The 18,349-nt window shown below is 39.6% G+C and overlaps 1 protein-coding gene across 1 annotated transcript in view; it reads right to left on the bottom strand.

Annotated features, from left to right (window-relative positions):
• Positions 1 to 7,146: 7,146 nt before the first annotated feature.
• mcu (mitochondrial calcium uniporter) overlaps positions 7,147 to 18,349 on the bottom strand; it is a 39,270-nt gene continuing 28,067 nt past the window's right edge. Inside the window, exons 3-9 of the mRNA XM_077613568.1 lie at positions 16,252 to 16,318; positions 13,919 to 14,089; positions 13,455 to 13,559; positions 13,220 to 13,380; positions 12,551 to 12,754; positions 11,037 to 11,153; positions 7,147 to 10,267 (exon numbers count right to left, since the gene is read on the bottom strand). Coding sequence (XP_077469694.1) covers positions 10,187 to 10,267; positions 11,037 to 11,153; positions 12,551 to 12,754; positions 13,220 to 13,380; positions 13,455 to 13,559; positions 13,919 to 14,089; positions 16,252 to 16,318 — 906 coding nt within the window. The 3' untranslated portion in view covers positions 7,147 to 10,186. The remainder of the gene's footprint in view (positions 10,268 to 11,036; positions 11,154 to 12,550; positions 12,755 to 13,219; positions 13,381 to 13,454; positions 13,560 to 13,918; positions 14,090 to 16,251; positions 16,319 to 18,349) is intronic.

Here is an 18,349-nt window from a genome sequence, read left to right as displayed (position 1 = left end):
TAAATTCATGGATTGGCTGCTTCCTTATACTGTATAATAATGTTCAATGATGATGTAAAATAAAACTACATATAAGTCAACCTACGTTTCATCTTTTACAGATTAGGCTTTGTGACCAGAGTTATGACTTCATATAAATGTCGCTTACCATATCTTTCACAATTTTGTGCGGGAGCGTGGAGTGTAGTAGGACCCAAACGTGGATAAGTAGGCAAGGACAGGGAATAGAGTGCACTAACGAAACTTTAATAAAGCGTGGTAAGGTTCTCTAAAAATAACAAAGACTTTGGAATCAAATAAGAAAATCCAACCTGACGGGGAGGACGTGAGGAAAGGAGGATCATGGGATATGGGTAACACGGGCAATCCAACAAGGACTGACAAAACACACAGGGTTTAAATAGACAGACATGAGTTGACGAGACAATCAGAAACACCTGGGTCATACAACAGCCAGCAAGCAGAAGATATAACTGGGGCGGGGAGACGACAGGTGAACGCAATGGGCAATCACATGGACAGGTCACACAGGGGGGAAAAACATAACAAAACCAATCCCTAACAATATCTATAAATTGGCATCAGCATACGAGCACAGCAATGTATTGAATTTAATCTAGTTTCCGGCAGAGAGTTTTTGTTTCTGCCCATCACAGTACAATATGGAAGCCATACAATGATTTGTATTTCCTTTACGAGATGTGTACGATGGATGGCAATAACTGCGTCATCTGTGTAATTCTTTGACCTTGTAACTGCAAATGAATTCAACAATGAAGAGCAACGTCACACAGCACGATGCACAATGCTGATGTCAGCCTTGTTCCACCCTGGGTTTGTGTTTAACAGATTGTCCAAAAGTATTGATATTCGCTAGCCCCTGTTTAAAAAATGATGGAACAATTTCTTACTAAATACAATGTAAATTTAGGAGTTGTGGTCAGAAATGGAAACTGTAAATATGGCAAAAAATGGGAGAAAACAACAACAAACATTCTTGCTATTACCCCATTTTTGGAACCACGGACACAGTAAAACATGGTGGAACAGCAAGAACAGGTCCCCTACAAGGCTGAGTTCAATGAGAATCTCCCAAGCTACACAGCAGCACTTGACAATGGCAAAACACCTGCTTGTAAACACACAGGACAAATGCGCCGTAATCACACAATCTATCCAGCATTGTTCTGGTATAATGCAGGCAAGCATCAACCCTCATCCTCTTTTGGCCAGCTGGCTCCCAGCAGGCTGCTTTACTGAAAACAGGAACCTGGTATTGCCTGGATAGCTGGTTTTTGGAGGAGTACTGAGTCACTGTTTCACTCGAAATGCAGCTGCTCACAAGACATTCAGCTTAAGTCCTTACTGGGCGCTTAATGTGCTGTTTACTCATAAATATTTATCCATGCATCCTCGCAAGGGTTGCGGGGATTGCCGGAGGCTATCCCAGATGACTTCAGCGAAAGACAGATTACACCCACGACTGGTCGCCAGTCCGCCGTAGGGCACACAGAGAGAGACAACCATTCACACACAATCATACCACCAGCAGCGAGAATCAAGCCCTCGTCCGCACGCACCGAAGTCAGGCGAGTGAACCCCAACACCATCAGAACAGCCATAAATATTTATATATGAGAGATATTTATTCGGTTTTTTTTTAAAGGAAATTCTTTAGAGTTTTATTTTATTTTTTAAAGGAAATTGTTTAAAAACCTAATTTCCTTTTTGGTATGGAAAGAGAGACCTTTTTGGCAGCAAAAATTAAATTGAATCACAACATTATTCCAGTGGAAATAATCTCAAACCATCTGTGTGTGTGTTGTTATGAGATTCCACTTCATTTTTTTAAATGTTTTGGCGCTATCTTGTCTATCAATGTAGGCAAATATTAAAAATGCGATGATAACCAGGGGACAGGAAATTGAACTTTAAAGAAGGATGTGGTTATGCATTTCAATATATATGCAATGTTGTTACTTACTCAAATCCATTGCATGCAGATGCTCGTGTATTATCGTGTAGTGGTTAATGATTCTCATTAAAATGCTCAGAGGAGCACATAAACAGATGTTCCTTGCGTGCCAAGTGACATATAACGCTTCATCAAGTCCAGCAGTAATGGGTGAGCATATTTCTCTGCAATTACTTAGGTATACTTTTAAGTTAAGAATAATGCAAATGATTGGACTAAAAAGCCCTTAAAACCATGCGTTAAGTGCCTTTCAGGTCATGATTCTGAGAAAGACCTCAAATGTGAGAAAAAAAGTTCTTTATTTTTTAGCAGCAGTTCACAGCCCACTTTTGGGTTAAGAATCACAGATTCAAAAACATTGCATTAAAACTAATTGCATGATATCTAATTGTCATCAAATGGATTGTGGTCATTTTAGCAAATGTCACCGAGTTAGGGAAAAAAGTTAATCTGCTATACAATTTAATTAATAATTGCTTATTTTTATGTTTAATGGGTTGATTTTATTTGCCTTTTGTCATTTTCAGAACGTTTTGCATTGCGTTGTGTAAAATGTTTCTCAATAAGATGCCTGGAAAATGAAATTCATTGGGTTAATAAATTAACCTGAATTGATGAATGCGATAGTCAATGTTTTACTAAGGTTATGTGAGGTCTTCTTGAAAGAAAACTAAAAATATTTTGGCTAGCGACCATTCAAAGGGTCTTCCTTGCTTGATGGATGGATTAAAATTGCATAAGACTTTACAGTGTGATTAATGCATGACTTCCTCCAAAGACAGATTTTTTTCTCACTCCGAGCTGTCGTCCTTATCCCATTGAGTTGAGGAATATAATTCAAGAGAAAGTGTGTTCCTGATTTATTTTGAATTGTTTACAAGACGGGAAGGTGCAATATCACAGAGTGGGCGAGGGTGTTGAATCCCTGTTATTATTTTTTGTACTCTGCTTTTCTCACATTCTGGTAAACAAACGGTTTGTTGTAAAAACAGCCCTTTTCTTAGGAAGTATGTAGTGTTATTTGAAGGTTTTGTTATACAAGTCTAAATATTTTAAAGGTCTTTATTTTTTTATGTCAAAACAGACTTGCATAGTTCAGAGTTTTTGGAAAAGGGTATGTGTCAAAAATATGAAAATATATACTGTATAAAAGTCAAAGGCACCTATTGACAGTGGCAGTTGGTCAGTCCACTATGACTGGACGAACGACCACAATTCATGAAATGACATTAAAACATTGTACAACAGTTGTTGATCGCTTTCTAAATTTGTGGTAATACACCAAAATTCCTGTGATCAATGTATCAACAATTAAGAAGAAAGAGGTGCAATCCTATAACAATATCTTTTGGCAGTGACATGGTTGCACTCTATTGGCACTGCAGGAGATGGAAATATTTGTATTAAAATAAAAAATAATTAGACATTGTAAACACATTCTGGTAGTGAATTTTAAACAGGTTGCCGTCAACGCCATTGTTACAATTACTACTCAAGCACCCTGACACTAAGCTTCTGGTAACCTTCTATAGAGCCACTGTGGAGAGCATCCTGGCATACTGCATTACAGTGTGGTACGCTGGAAGCACGGCAGCAGACAGAAAGGCCATGCAAAGAGTGATCAACAATGCCCAGAAGATCATCGGCTGCTCTCTGCCCTCACTGGATGACATTGCCAGCCCTCGCAACCTCAGCAGAGCCAGGAACATTGTCAGGGACCAATACCACCCTGGTCACAACCTGTTCCAGCTGCTGCCCTCTGGCAGACGCTACAGGTCTCACAAAGCACGGACAAATAGACTTAAGGACAGTTTTTTTCCCACAGCCATCAGGACTCTGAACTTGCGTTGACAGGACACACAATCCCTTCTGTGCAATAACTTTGGGGTGTGCAATAACAATGTGCAATATCTTAGATTGTGCAATATTTCAGAATTTACCTAGCCCGGATGTGACTTTTTATACTTCTATATTACTATTTATGTTTTTTTTTACTGGGAAAATGCACTTTGTGGAGTAGCACCACCAATTTCGTCATACGCAGCTGTGTATGATGACAATAAAGGCTTTTGATTTGACGTGCGTGACAGCACAGCCACAGTTGGCCTTCTCACACTCATTCACATCTGAACGTAACACACACCTGGGTCACACCACGTGGTTTTTAATTGACTTCAGTGCTGGAGGTACTGAGATGAGTCACCTACAGGGATGAGTATGATGAATTCCTTTGCAGGCCGACTTCATAATACGGAAGGGACAAGTAATGATAAAGATGGATAGTAATGGGGCAGAACAATGTCACCATCATTTATTCTTCCATCACTTACCATACAAGCACCTTTAATGCACTAAAACGGAATAGAAAGGAGGACGTTTTAGTATAAATAACATTATACTGTAACCTACGCAAATACAAAGAAGGGTGGCATGGCATCCCCCGCCAGTCCTGTCACATGTGGTTATCACAGAAAGGGACCCCAAAAGACTGGGTGATGTGATACTGTGTTTCTCCATGGTTCATTTAGGTTGATGTAGGAAGAACATGGATTCACGACTGAGGGCAAAGATAATAGCTAATAAAGCGATAATAGTGAAATGATAATAGCTTGGATTTATGCGGCACCCATGCCGTAACACAAGGTCATTTTATAATATTATGTCTGCGTGATTAAGATGGTGACATTGGACGAGAATAATGGGTTTAGATTGTATTTCAAAAATCCTGTTGAATGCACCATTGTGGTTTCGCGCAGGGCTTCCAAAAATGTAAAGTAGGAGTCTAAGGTAATTGTCTCAAATTCTAAAGCTATATGTTAAAAACCATCTGTGTCAAACAGTGGAGGGTTGTAGCCAGAGATACTGGAAGAGGGCTGGTTACAATATCCATATAGCAATAGGAATAAATAGCTTATGTATATCGCAATATTACATTACAGTTGTAATGAAAACACTTCTACTTGTAGAAGAAAGAAAAAAATCTGTTTGCATCACTTCACTCTAATTATCAAGATGTGAGGAACCTTCTACCTTGATGTTCAGGGATAACTTGAGCGTGGAACAAAAGCCATTTGAGAACAATAAACAAAATAAGACATTGATGGCTCTTTACTTCTAGTGTAATTAGGATGCAAAAGGAGAAAAATCGGGGGGATGTGACAACATTGTAATCGTTGCTGCTGGCTTTCCATTTAGTTCAATTGATACATAAAAGTAATGGTAACATTAACACCAAACTGCACTAAAAAGGCCTGTTAAATTTACCACAGTTGAAGGGAAAAAAATACTATCCTTATCGTTAGTGTTGCGTTTTAAATGTCAAAAATAGAAGTAACTGTGTAACATCAGAGACAATGTTACAACATTTCATGTAAGAATCATTAAAATAATAATCCAAATGCCTTGAGATATGGATTTAGCCTTATGTAATTCACATTTTTCCAAAACTAGGCAACATATAAAAAGATTCTCCAAAGACTTTTGGTAAATGATGCAATAGTTCTTCTGTTTTGGAGCAAATGCAATGAATTTGCACACCATTATTTTTATATTCACTGACAGCTGCTAACTGAAAAGCTTCTTGTAAAGGAACCCCAACCCAAAAATCAATATGGGGTAAAAATCATTGTTCATCATCAGGTCAGTAAAAAGTAGTACTTATTGTTCACCTTTTGGGAAATCCTTTTTAATAGGCACTTCTCTGCAGACATGTGACTGTTATGGCTTACCTTGACCTTCAAAACACAAAGAATCATCCTCCCGTTGTTATACGCTGTTTTTCCTCCCCGGACTTTACAAATCAAGCTTCCTTTAGCCGCTGCATGGGTGAAAGCATTTCAATAGTGTTACGTCGTGGCGAGGAAACGTGGAAATGGACCCAATCGCATGGGAAGCAGGCAAGGACGAGGGAAGTGGCGCTCAAATGAAAACTTTAATAACTTAGGAGGGATCTTTGGAAAATAACAACGACTTAGAAATCAAATCACAGAATCGAACCTGATGGGAAGACAAGGGGAACTGAGGAACATGGAACAGGGAGCATAGCATGGCTACTTGGCATGGTCCAAACAAAGCAAACGATCTGACAATGACCAAGCAATCAGTGGGGTTTAAATAGACTGACATGGGGTGACGAGACAATTAGGAACACCTGGGGAAACACACAAGGGAGGAAGGATACACAAGGGGTGGCGAAACGACAGACCTGAACACAATGGGCAATCACTCAGACATGACACCAGGAGGAAAAAAAGCATAACAAAAGAAAGCAACCCAAATAAACAGTGTGTGGGAAATTGTATAACCATATTCTGTTGCTGAACCTGTGAGCCTTTCAGTAGTGTGTATGAGAGTTTATCCCAAAATACCCAGAAGGCCCCTTGTGCTTTGTCATTTGGCTTCGTTGACATGGCAACCAAAAGAAAGCAGATGCTGCAAAAAGCCATATTTGGAAGTTACGTTTTCCCAGTATATTTATGTCATGAAATCTATGAAGACATTTATTTAAGATGCTCTTGAAGTAATGTAATGAGATGGAAAATATCATGGCTTTTTTCAGTAGCTACTCTTGGAAATAAGACATTGATTTTCTGCTGGCTCAGGCAGGTTTAATCAGATTTGTACACTACATTATGGATGCAGAGAAGGAATTGCAGACAAGTATTGGTCTTAAGCAACAACTGGTATTAGTGTGCAAGCTAATGACAGCCAGTGCAGAGATGGATTGTTGAACCGCTTATCTTCACATGGGTTGCAGGGGTGCTGGAGCCTATGCCAGCAAAGTACAGCCAAATGCGGGGCACGAAGAGACAGACAACCACTCATATCTAGGGGTAATTTAGAGTGTTCAGCCAGCCTACTCTGCATGTTTTTGGGATGTAGGAGAAAACCAAGTACCCAGTACACCTGGGATCAACCCCTCGTCCCCAGAACTGTGAGGCCAACGTGCTAACCACTCGGCCAGACCGCTATAAACATATTTTTGGGACAGGTAATGTATTATACTAAATATTCTATACATTTCTGACGCTTCCTTAGATTTTCGGGGAGTTAAATATGTCTCACAAGACATAAAAGGAAGATAGTCAAGGTATTGTAAATAATGTCAATGCATTAATTCAAGATAGTGTGGCAGAGAAAAATATAAACAAATTAGCCAGTGGACCCCGAGCTCCAAAACCTGGATAAGGATTTTATTGATAATTGTATTACATTTCTCTTTTATACATATTTCATAAATGATACAGGATTTTACACATTCTTTTTTTTTGGCCAATATTACAGCATCATGTCATCAGAACCATAACGTCCAGAAAGAAATACAAAAAAATAATAATAATTGGAGGTCAGAATGAAGTACAAGATAATTATACTCGTATATGCTTCACCCTTTAAAACATAAGTGCACGCCAGAAAAAAAAGATTTAAAAAAGCCACCACGTGGCACCTGACATTTTTTTTAAGTATCTGAAGCAGGACGTTAGGAAGTGAGGTCAGCAGCCAAAGACCCTCTTTACTGGTGCACTGACGATGGACTTTTTCTTTCCATTCTGGGTGGGAATGCAACACACAGTAAAGAAAAATGGATGTGGCTAAGGTGTGATGGGTGAGGAACAAATTCGGCAGAAATATTTCTAAACACGCAGGCCGGTTCCTGCATGGAATCTCTACAAACGACGTTCTTAAATTGTCTTTTGCCTACTTGGTCTTTTGCATAAACATTTTTTTTGTTTGCTTTTACATAATTGCCCATGTAAACATACATTCATGCAACACCCTCTGTATATAAAGGTCTCTATATTTGATGTATTTAGATTTTTAAAAGACATTGTAGCCCGGGGTAAACAAATGCTGGACGGTGTGATTAACAAAAAAAAAAATCAATAAATGATCACCTTCAACATGGAAGCGACGGATATGAATGGCACGAGGGTGCAATGGAATTGATCACTATTGACAGGCAGCAATGGTGGCAAAGGGTACACATCAAGGCTAATGTTAAGGTTCACTCAACATCAACGTGTCTTTCTAACGAGTCTCTTCACTTCAAATATTCCAATCCAACAGTCCTTCCTAATTGATGTTTTCCCTAATTGCTTTCGTATCAAGTGTGAAAATCCTTAACCATCCCAAAAGGCACCTTATCCCATCGCTACACACACCACATGATCAACAGATCAGACCAAATCCTATCTGCATGGGTTACTTTTAACCAGATCTAAACACATGCAATTCAATAGGAAATCTGCAGTTAAAGACCAGGATCTGGTCATAGGATGAGGTCAACTGTCAGCTCACATGAACACATGCGTTCGCGTACTATGTGATGACATGACAAGGTCGCGGCTGAATCTTCTCGGCGTGGCGAACTACGTTTTCACCGCACGCGAGAGATGGGAAACGAATGAGTTTAGACCTTTCCGAGCGAAGGAATATTGTGACCACAGAGAAACCAAAACATGAGAAAAATGCAGGGTAAGGTATTGCCACTTAATTCAACTGTCTGTAGTACTTTCCACTTAACTCATTGGCTAACATTAACGGCGCTCTTTCGTTCATTCGCTCCTCCTACTCAATGAACTCAATGACGCTGAAACATGAGCATTCACTGCCAATCTCACAGTTCAAAAGCTTTAGTCGTCTATTATTGTCAAAGGTTGGCAAAAACGTAATAGTTTAAGGATTAAAAATGAATAATCCAAATCCCAAAATGTTTATATATTTTTTTCCTTTACAGTGCAGTCCTAATACAGCTTTTATTTTACATTTTGAGACATAAAGTGTCAGAGAGAGGGCCACCACCAAATCCTCACTCAAAAAACAAAAACAAATCAAACATGAGTATTTGTCCAGAGAATATGGCTTCTACAAACACAAATACAACCAATCAAGGGCTGACAGAGTCCCTCACAAACTACTAGATATATGAGGCAAAGAAAAGATTGCATTGGAGTAAAAAATGACTAGGGCACGCCTACACATTCACAAAGTTCTACTGAGGGCATACCACCGCATGCAGTCTACCCTGCCTTGTCATGGAGGGAGCAGGGACGTGGGACAACGACAGTGGGGAGAGAAAGCTCACACGGAGACTTTTGAAATGTATTTCACCTCATGACTTGAAATTCACTTCAACCCAAACAGGGAGGATGCAATGTTATTTTACTCAAGAACGGACGATTGCAGTTGAATAACAGTCAAACTGGATTTGTCAGAGTGAAATGTTAAAGAAAATATGTATATGCTTTTTTTTTGTATTTGGCTGACAACGTGATTGAATCCTTAACGGCGTGGGTCACATTTTAAGACGAGCTTCTCTCCCCACTGGGAAACAACGAGCATCTGGTCATTGGGTTTATTTGATTGTATACATACATATAGATAGATTCATTTTAAATTCATTTCATAACAAATATACTATGGCTTTCAAAATAAAAAGTGCCAAAATATTTTTTTTTTGGAATAAAAGAACACACAGTGATGTTGTTGTCGGTAGTATTCTCATACTTGCGTAGGCCGGGCCGCTGCGGGGACAGGAAACCGGGTTCTAAACGGACTTCCGTCAAAGGTCAAGTTGAAGAAGGATGGCTGTCCGTCAACCTGGCGGAGGCGTGGCCAGAGTCTGGAGAGGCAGAAGAGTTCAGCCAGAGAACGAGAGGGTCTCTTTGAGCCTTGCTTGTAAACTTGTTTCATGTGTGGGATTGCGACGCTTCTCAGAACTTGCCCCCATGCCAATTTGTGTGTCTGTGTGTCTGTGCATGTTGTCGTTATGGCGAATGTTGGTTCTGCCTTGATGTCACACACACAAACACACACAGACACACAAATAAAATAGAACAATAGTTTCTCCTGTGCTGGAGGGTCAGCTTGTGGTATTTCCTGTTTGCCCTTCAGGTTCACTGCAGGCTCTGTGTCCGTTCAGAGGCTAAAACAAATAGCCAAGTAGCAAGTTTAACGTTGCCATCACTGCGAGGTTTTTTTTTCCAGCTCACCATCGTCCTTTCTTTGATTTTCAGTTGCAATACCAAACAGTAGCTTCAGTTAGGGAGGTAAAAAGGGAAAAGAAAAGGGCAAACACTCCCGACTTGAAGAGGAGGATGCAGGAGAGATGTCGAGGAGGAAAGGTTTTATATAAGGCAGGGGGAGGGTGCGGGGTCAGATCGGGATAGAAAAGGGTATGCCGGCAGAAGAGGGGGGGCGTTACTTTTCCCATCAATCTTTACCAGCGTTGAGCTGTTGAACTGGGAGCTGAAGCTGTAGCGGGTCTCTAAGACGTTTCAGATCCAACTCCACCTAGAGGACAGGTAAGAAGTGAGACAACAAAAAAGTGCCTCTACAACGGATATTAAAAGTCTACACGACCATATTTATGTCACATTCTGCTGGTGGTGTTTTCCAATACAGAACCTGCATCTCAGCTGGCCAGCAGTGTTTAAAAGCTGACGATGCCAAGGTATCACTTTGCTCGTCACCATTGCAAAGTTTAATTTTTTGCAGCCTTTTGCTGTCTGTTATTCTTTATTATTTTTGTTTATTTGTCACATTTCTTGTTTTGTATCCTCCGACTTGTGACATGTTTTGTTTTGGCCTCAAACCCTTCTCTAGAGCGGCATTTCACCCATCGCCTACTTAGCGCTCTGTTTTTTCTTACTCCTGACAACAACATGGATGGAAATGCCAAAATGTATGCCTCTTATCTTCATACTGTAGATTTGGACTATGTGTATGTTGGAAAGATGGAAAATATGCCATGTAGTGTCTGCTAAAATATCTGAACTTTATTTGCAGTTCCTATGAAACACTTTAAAAGGTGGCAGATGAGTGCTGACTCCCATTTAACACAATCTCAAATGTGATTGCATAATTCTATACACGTCCGCGGTTATAAGAGGGTACGGGTACTTGAGCACCCACATAAGTGTAGTTATTTTTTTACTTGTGTGGTACTTAATATGTTGGAACAAGCTTTCAAATAATGTATCTTTTTATTTTGATTTCGTAGACTATCTCTATTGTATGTATGGAATGTATAAGCACAAAAGCATTTTGACAACCATTGTACCTCAGTTATATCCTCTTTGAGCTTGTTATACTTTTCAATGTCAAAGCGTGTCCTTTTCACCCCCTTGTGGAGGAAGAGTAGATACTGTCGGTCCCTGGCGTCGGGGTACAAGTACTCCTGCAGGTGAAAAAGAGATACCGCATTTTGTAAGCAGTCATCTACCAGACATTGTCTTTGACGTTCTGCCAGATAGATTTGATTATGGGTTATTGAAATAGCTTGGGTAGAGGTGAATTATGAATGCCGAGTCAAGGGCAACACTGTCACGGTGTCAGGCTAACATATGGCCAAAAATTGTTTAATTGGGGTGGGATGTTACAAAGAACAAATTATGTTGAAAAGAGGAACTTCCATTGTGAAATTGCATTTTACTGACAAAATGTACTTTTTTGCACGGCAACGCGCTCATAACATAACAAACAAATTTAAATGAACTTGGATTACGATGCAGACACACTCAAAAATAAATTTAATCTAACCTTACACTAAACTTAATTCTAATTTTTATTTTTTATTTTTATACCTTTCTTTTTATACCTTAGGCTCTATTTGCCCCGCCTCCACCCTGACTTTCAGATGCAACCTATCGAGGGTTGTTTGCTGTTGTATTCCTTTCAAAATATTCCGAAAATAATGCACACAAATGTCCTCACAATAGGATAACGCACGACCACTTGCCAACGAGAAGTAGAATGCTCCTCTCGTATTAGCGAACAAGCTCCGCCATTTGCACTGACTAACGGGGTGAAAAAAACACTGAAAAAATGGCAACGCTCCGCCCAGTGCTCGTAGAGACATTACACGAGGGAGTTGCGACCAGAAAGACAGTACGTACCCATTATGTTCTTATGAGCAGCATCCGCAGTATGCTCGTATATCAAGATAAATATTTGCCCGAAATTTTACTAGTATCTCAAATTGCTCATATGTCGGGGCACTCGTATGTCGATGTTTTACTGTGTGTCTAATAAGGATATAATCTAACATTTAGGTTCAGGAGCAACTACCACAATATAGCAGGTAATCACAAGGAAATACAGAGTTTTTGTTTAAGGACTGTGACAGAATAAAAATAACTAAAATTACATTATTGTTTCAAATGCTCTTCTGACAATAGAATTCCCTTTAGTGTGGATATTCGTGCATATGTTATTGCCCTGATGCAAGTTAAAGGTGAAGTCAAAAAATTGAGTAACCCCATCTGCAGTGGTTGTGTAAAAAATTCTCAAGGGGAAGCTAAAACCTGAAATTACATTGATTCAAGTCAGTCTTACAAATGATATTCATTCATCCAATAATGCGAGGAGACATTCCAAAGTAGAAATGCAATTGGGGTGAGAACTGGTAATGGCAAGGGTCAGAGATGAGTCATATCATTTTCATGCTCATCAAAGCTTTTATGATCCCCTTTGTCCCCTGGTTGAGGCACAATCAGATCTCAATTTCAAAACCAGGATTTTCCTTTTGATTTATTCCCCGTCTGAGTGAATTGGCAACAGTGTCAATTTTCTTACCTGGCGTGTGAGCACAAAATAGGCATACATAGCCATGGCTGTGCCATAGGTGATGAAATAAGTGACAGGCTCCATGATATCCCAAGAGTACTCCCACCAGGTCAGTCTGGCCAGGATGCCAAATTGGGTGGCCATGTATGCCATGCCGCCCCACAGCACCCAGGTGGTACGTCGCTCTGCCTTCCTACTCAGCTCCTGCTTCACCTGGTGAAATAAATTGTGGTAGGAAGTCATGCACCGTGTGTTAAACAGAAACTCATGTATACCTAAATCCCTTGGGCAATATGAAGCTATCCACATACAGTTTTGGTCAGTTCTGAAAATCTTGTTGCATGTATAGAAGACATTTTTTTTTAGACTAGAGAAATTTCAGGTGCAATTCTGATGCTATATCGATTTAAGATAGATCACCAAAGAAAAGGAAAATTGATTTTATGATTGATAAATAATTGGCCTGTCCAGGGATGATTGTTTTTTTTCCCATTTAAAATGTGAAAGTTTTATTTATTTTTTACATTGTTATGTGTATATTTATTATAGATTATATCCAATGACAGTGAAGTGAATAGATTTGGGATTATCTTTTTTAAAGATGCTTTTACAGTTGATTTTAACATATTTTTGGACTTGAGGATGAAAACAACGATTATTCATTAACAGTTAAAGGACCTTCTCAAGAGGGCGGAGTTCAGAGTTCAGGTCCTCCAGTCGTCCAATGAGCTCGCGCTCTTTACTGAGTTGGTGTTCCTCAATGCGTAAGGTGGTGTAAAGCTGCTGCACCAAGAATTTGACATCGTTCAACCTTTCTGTCTCCTCATGGGGGAGCAACTCTGAGGAGAAGGCAAATAAATCATGAAAATGATTTCTTGCTTGCCCTACAGGAAACGGCCACGGATATCCTTACCTCTCCTTGGTGGTCGCACAAGGTGGGTCGTCTCATTGATGACGAGTTTGAAATCATCCAGTAACAGGATGTCTATTCCTGTAGAGGAAGCGACCCTTGCTCCATCTGAGGGTTGAAAAAAGAGAAACATGGTGAGAAAGTAAAGTGGAGCAACAAAAGAGTTCCTAGTAAAGCACTCCACACACCCTCCAGCTCTCTTGATCATCGGCTCGCTCCGATTATCACAAGAGGGAAAGCAGAAATCTTTCTATGCTAAGAGAGGATTGTGTGCCTCATTGTTCTTCCATAGTAAAGCATTGAAGCGGTGAAAATTTGCCGATAAAACTCTTTTGCAAATCTCAGCAGCAAGAACACTTAACATCATCAAAATACACTTAAAACATGAAAGGGCTTGCAGATGTGGGAGTTGGATGCATTGCGCGTGTACAGTAGATGCATGTGTACAAAAGAAAGCGAGAGAATACCCGTGGAGTATATGGCCACCCGATCGATGCCTCTGTCCTCTGCTTGCAGCTGTTGCAGGAAAACTCCCACACAATCACTCAGAGGCTTGAGAGTGAACTGACAACGTTCTCGCCTGGATGGCAAACTGACCGAGATGACCGGCAGCCCATTCTGGTAGACCACTGTCACCTCTGGGGGAAAAAGGACAAACATTAACAAGATATGAAATCAAGCCGTTCACAATGCAAGAATTTGTCTGGAGACTGCGAGTGATGGAGCCGTGACATCCAAGTTTTATAACAGAATTTCAAATTATAAGAATGCAAAATGGACACTTTGATCTGCTAGAAATATAAGCCTTTAGGACAGTGCTATGGACCTCAAGATTGTTTAATAAGTTTGTGTTACTGAAAAGCACAGTCAAATATGAAGACCATTTTGACCATCCCTGCCATCACTGTAGTAAAATGAACAGACATCCACTTTCCATCCTTTCATTTTCGAAAGCACTTACTGTTCACTGCACACTCCAAGCCTGACTTAAAAGGAAATTGCATTTACAGCCTCCAATGGCCAACTGTCACTCATCTTGAATTGGCAGATGACAGCGACGATAAATAAAGAACCAATGTACCCGATGTCACCACACCACCATAAACCAAATCACCTATCAGACAGATAGAATGACAGAAAAGTACCAGAATCCAAGTAAAAACGATATACAATCGAACCCAAAACACATACAACACGCCTTCCAACTAAGACGTCTACAAAAAGCTCTTTTTTTAATCTTTTAGTGTGCCAATAGACGTAAGAGTTGTGGAAGTACATCTTGTGACTGCTTCAGTGTGATCATTGTGCCTATGCTTCTGTTCTGTTCACAGTGATATTACTTCTGTTGGGTAAGTTAATCTTATGATAAAGTTAGTAAACTGTTTTGAGACACAGTCTATGTGACTGTAATTAATAACATTTTCCTAAAGATATCCAAATATCTTTAACAGATGTGTTGTATTCTAACAACTCAAGCTGCATTAGAGACAAGAATGAATGCCTTTAGGATATATTTTTCATTTGAAATCATTGAATTAAACCTATGGAAAGGCAAACTTGGAGGTGCCCTTTTCCAGTTTCTCCACATAAATAAACGCTGCATCAGAAAGAGTGCTGTATACACATGATCAATTAAATAATGTATAAAAAAGTAAGTAAAAAATAAGCATCAAATAGTGTACATGTATAGTTTCATCAAAAATAAGCCCTCTTTACACTGCCAAGCCTGCAATCAATACATTGTAATATTGCTGACCTTTCCTTCTTCGGGCAGTTACGTCAATTCCCCGATGCCAACTATTGATATTTTGTATTCCCATGCACAAGCTTAGAGGCCTTTTAAATTATGCCTGCGTGGTTAGACTGACAAATGTGAAAACTAATACACACTTTCTCCAAAACACATTTCCACAAGGAAATGAAGACGTGAGAACATCATTAAGATCATTAAACCCCATCTTAAAGTTGGATAGAGATAACATAACAGTGTGTAATCCAGCTCTACTGGAACCTGCACGATCCACTTAACTCATGAGTGCTTCTTAATGACAGGGCAAGTAAATCTACAATGGACGAAATCCAAGCTGCAGTGCCACCACAGTAACCTCTCCCTCCTTCTCAAGACTACTGCAGTGAATCAGCACATCAGCTGGCACAGGCGGCACTGGCCAGGCCCAGCTAGTCTGGATCGTCACCAAATACAAAAGAAGTGTGCACATTAAATCACCCGCCCACCGCTAAGTTTCTCTCCACCTCTGCCTGCTGCCTTTAATTTCCCCTCTGCGGTCATCATCGCTGAGGGTATGTCTCATCTCATAATCCCATAGCTATTACATCTGAGTTTAAGATAAGATCAGCAACTTTTCACCCCCAATTTATCATTCCTCCCATCCCCCCTGACAATCACTCTTGCTTTTATCAAAGAAGAGCAGAAGCTACCCTAAGAGAGTTTCTTAAATGAGAGGCAGCTGCCATTTGAGACTTTACTGTGTATATATATTTCAGCAACACGCTTATTTATTTATTTATTTATATTTATTTATTACCTATCTATTTATGTCTAAAATGTCTTTTCCTGTACCTGCATTCTCACCCTCCTGCTACTGTGACAATGAAATTTCCCAAATACGGTATGAATAAAGTTATCTAATCTAATCTAAAGCCATGGACCATTTTTTTTGAGAGTATCAAAGGCAAAATGAGGGGGTTTCTCAAGTAAAAGAATGATTTTTGCTTCACCACTGGGTTTATGTTCGTATGTTCAAGACTCAAACGGAAATTACAAGGAGGTGAAACCTACCCTCTGATGACGCCGGGGTAGTACACAACATTCTCTGCCCGTGCCATGAAGGGGAGCTTCTCCAAATCTGGACGCACAGAGAGAAAAAATGACTGTTATTTCACCACAGTAATAATAGCATCCATGAACTTATTTGCTGTGGAGGATTTGAGAACCGTCTGAAATGTTCAATCATAGTTTTTGGCTTTTTTTCCCCAAGATGACAGCCGCATTGTTAGTTATAAATGTCTTGTGTATTAAAAAAAAAAAATCTAATTAATTAAATCATGTTAATTCTTCTGAATTTAAATAGATTTTTTTGACTTCTTTTTGCAATCTTAGTAATGTTTCTATTTTAAAGTCATTGACAGCCACAACATAACCATCAACAACATAGATGCACCGATAACAAGAGCATCAAGAGAAACTGCAGTGTGCGAAAGGCAGCCTAGTTACATTTTTCAGTTGTGCCAGAAACTTGAGGGAGGAGGGGGTGCAGTTGAGCACAGCTTGGGGAAACCCTTTTTCTCATGCTGCAAAAGTAGGAGTGTGCATATGCACAGCACGTTTCAAATCACACAGCTCACGACATATTCTGCGGAACCATGATTAATCAAGCCTTTTAAGGCAATAGATTTCCTTAGTGAAAATGTAGCATACAAGAATGGCAAAAGCTCTTCAATTTTCTAGTCTAATTTATTTCCATACAATCACACATACGTATTTGTTCATTGTATTTGGTATATTCATTTTCCATTCAATTACATATAACCATACGCATTCATTTTTATTGCTGTTCTGTTACTGTCTTCAGGCTTGTGCCTATTCTCCTTTCTGTAAACATTTGAAGACTCTTAAAAGACAAAATAGGACATAGGAATTTATTGTTTAGACTTTGTATTTTTCCACCACATATCTTTGCCAGAACACTATAAACGCTGGCCTGGTGGTCACTCAGGGCGGTCCCCCAGAGAAGAAGCTTTTTCTTTCTAGTCCGCCCATGTTGGGGGAGGAGAGGCCCAGGCAGGTTTACAATTGGACTTTATAATAATGATTCTTTCCTGTCTTTCAGTTCTCATTTAATTTGATACTTTGTTCCATGTTTTATTCATAATTCCCATTTTAATTTGTTACGAATCGTGTCTTGTCATCTTCTGTTCATTTGAGATCATTAAAAAGCTTGAAGAAAAGAAAGTTGACGCCAGCTATCTTTTGCCTTGACTTTTTCCTCATCAGTATGCATAAAATATGCCACAGTCGTAGCACGACAACCTTAACTAAGCACAAAATAGACTCAATTTAGCAATTTTTCATACTGTGAGGAACATGCAAGGTAGATAATAGTATGATAATGTATGCAGAAACAGTTTGCACAACTTTGACATCATGTTGTTATAGTATACTAAATAAATATAGTAAACATGTTGGGGTTTAGAGTAGTGCAAACACACAATTTGCAGGTTAGATTTCTTGTCAAAGTTACTACAGTTTGACTAGATGCCATTTAAATACAAAGCAGAGAGAGACTATCACAGTACCTGATGGGCAATCGTTGTCTACTCGCGTTGGTTAAATCCAGAGTGACAGTGCTTTTAGTCAGGTATTTGACACAAAACAAACTGCCAACAATACAAGCCCTGGCAGTGGTGACATGATTAGATGAACAAAGACAGGTAAGTCCCAGCTAAACTCTATCCATCAAATTATTTTCTCCCATTACTTCAGTGTTACGGGGGAGCTTGCGTCCATCTCACTTCAGGTGAGAGACAGAGCACAGCCTTAACCGATTGCTAGTCAACCGCTACACACATAAAAACAATCATTCACACTCACTACATTGTTGGAGTGACCAGAATATTCTTTTCTTTTCTTCCAAAACATCCAGTTAATTCATATTTGATTACATCAGCTCGTGTACATAAGTTTCTTTAATGTAAAGCCGCCCTGCGATTAGCTGGCCACATATCAGGGTGAACCACGCCTGGTGCCCATAGTTAGGTGGGATAGGCTACAGCACCCCCGCAACCCCTGTGAGGATAAGCGGTTTGGAAAATTAACAAAAGAATGAATGAATAATGAAAAGCCATCCTACAATAATCAGACACCCCACTACAATAAA

This window comes from Stigmatopora argus, chromosome 11 (assembly GCF_051989625.1).
Source record: "Stigmatopora argus isolate UIUO_Sarg chromosome 11, RoL_Sarg_1.0, whole genome shotgun sequence".
In the NCBI taxonomy this organism is placed as follows: Eukaryota; Metazoa; Chordata; class Actinopteri; order Syngnathiformes; family Syngnathidae; genus Stigmatopora; species Stigmatopora argus.
The sequence above is the reverse complement of the archived record's forward strand: the minus strand, read 5'-3'. Positions and strand labels throughout refer to the sequence as shown.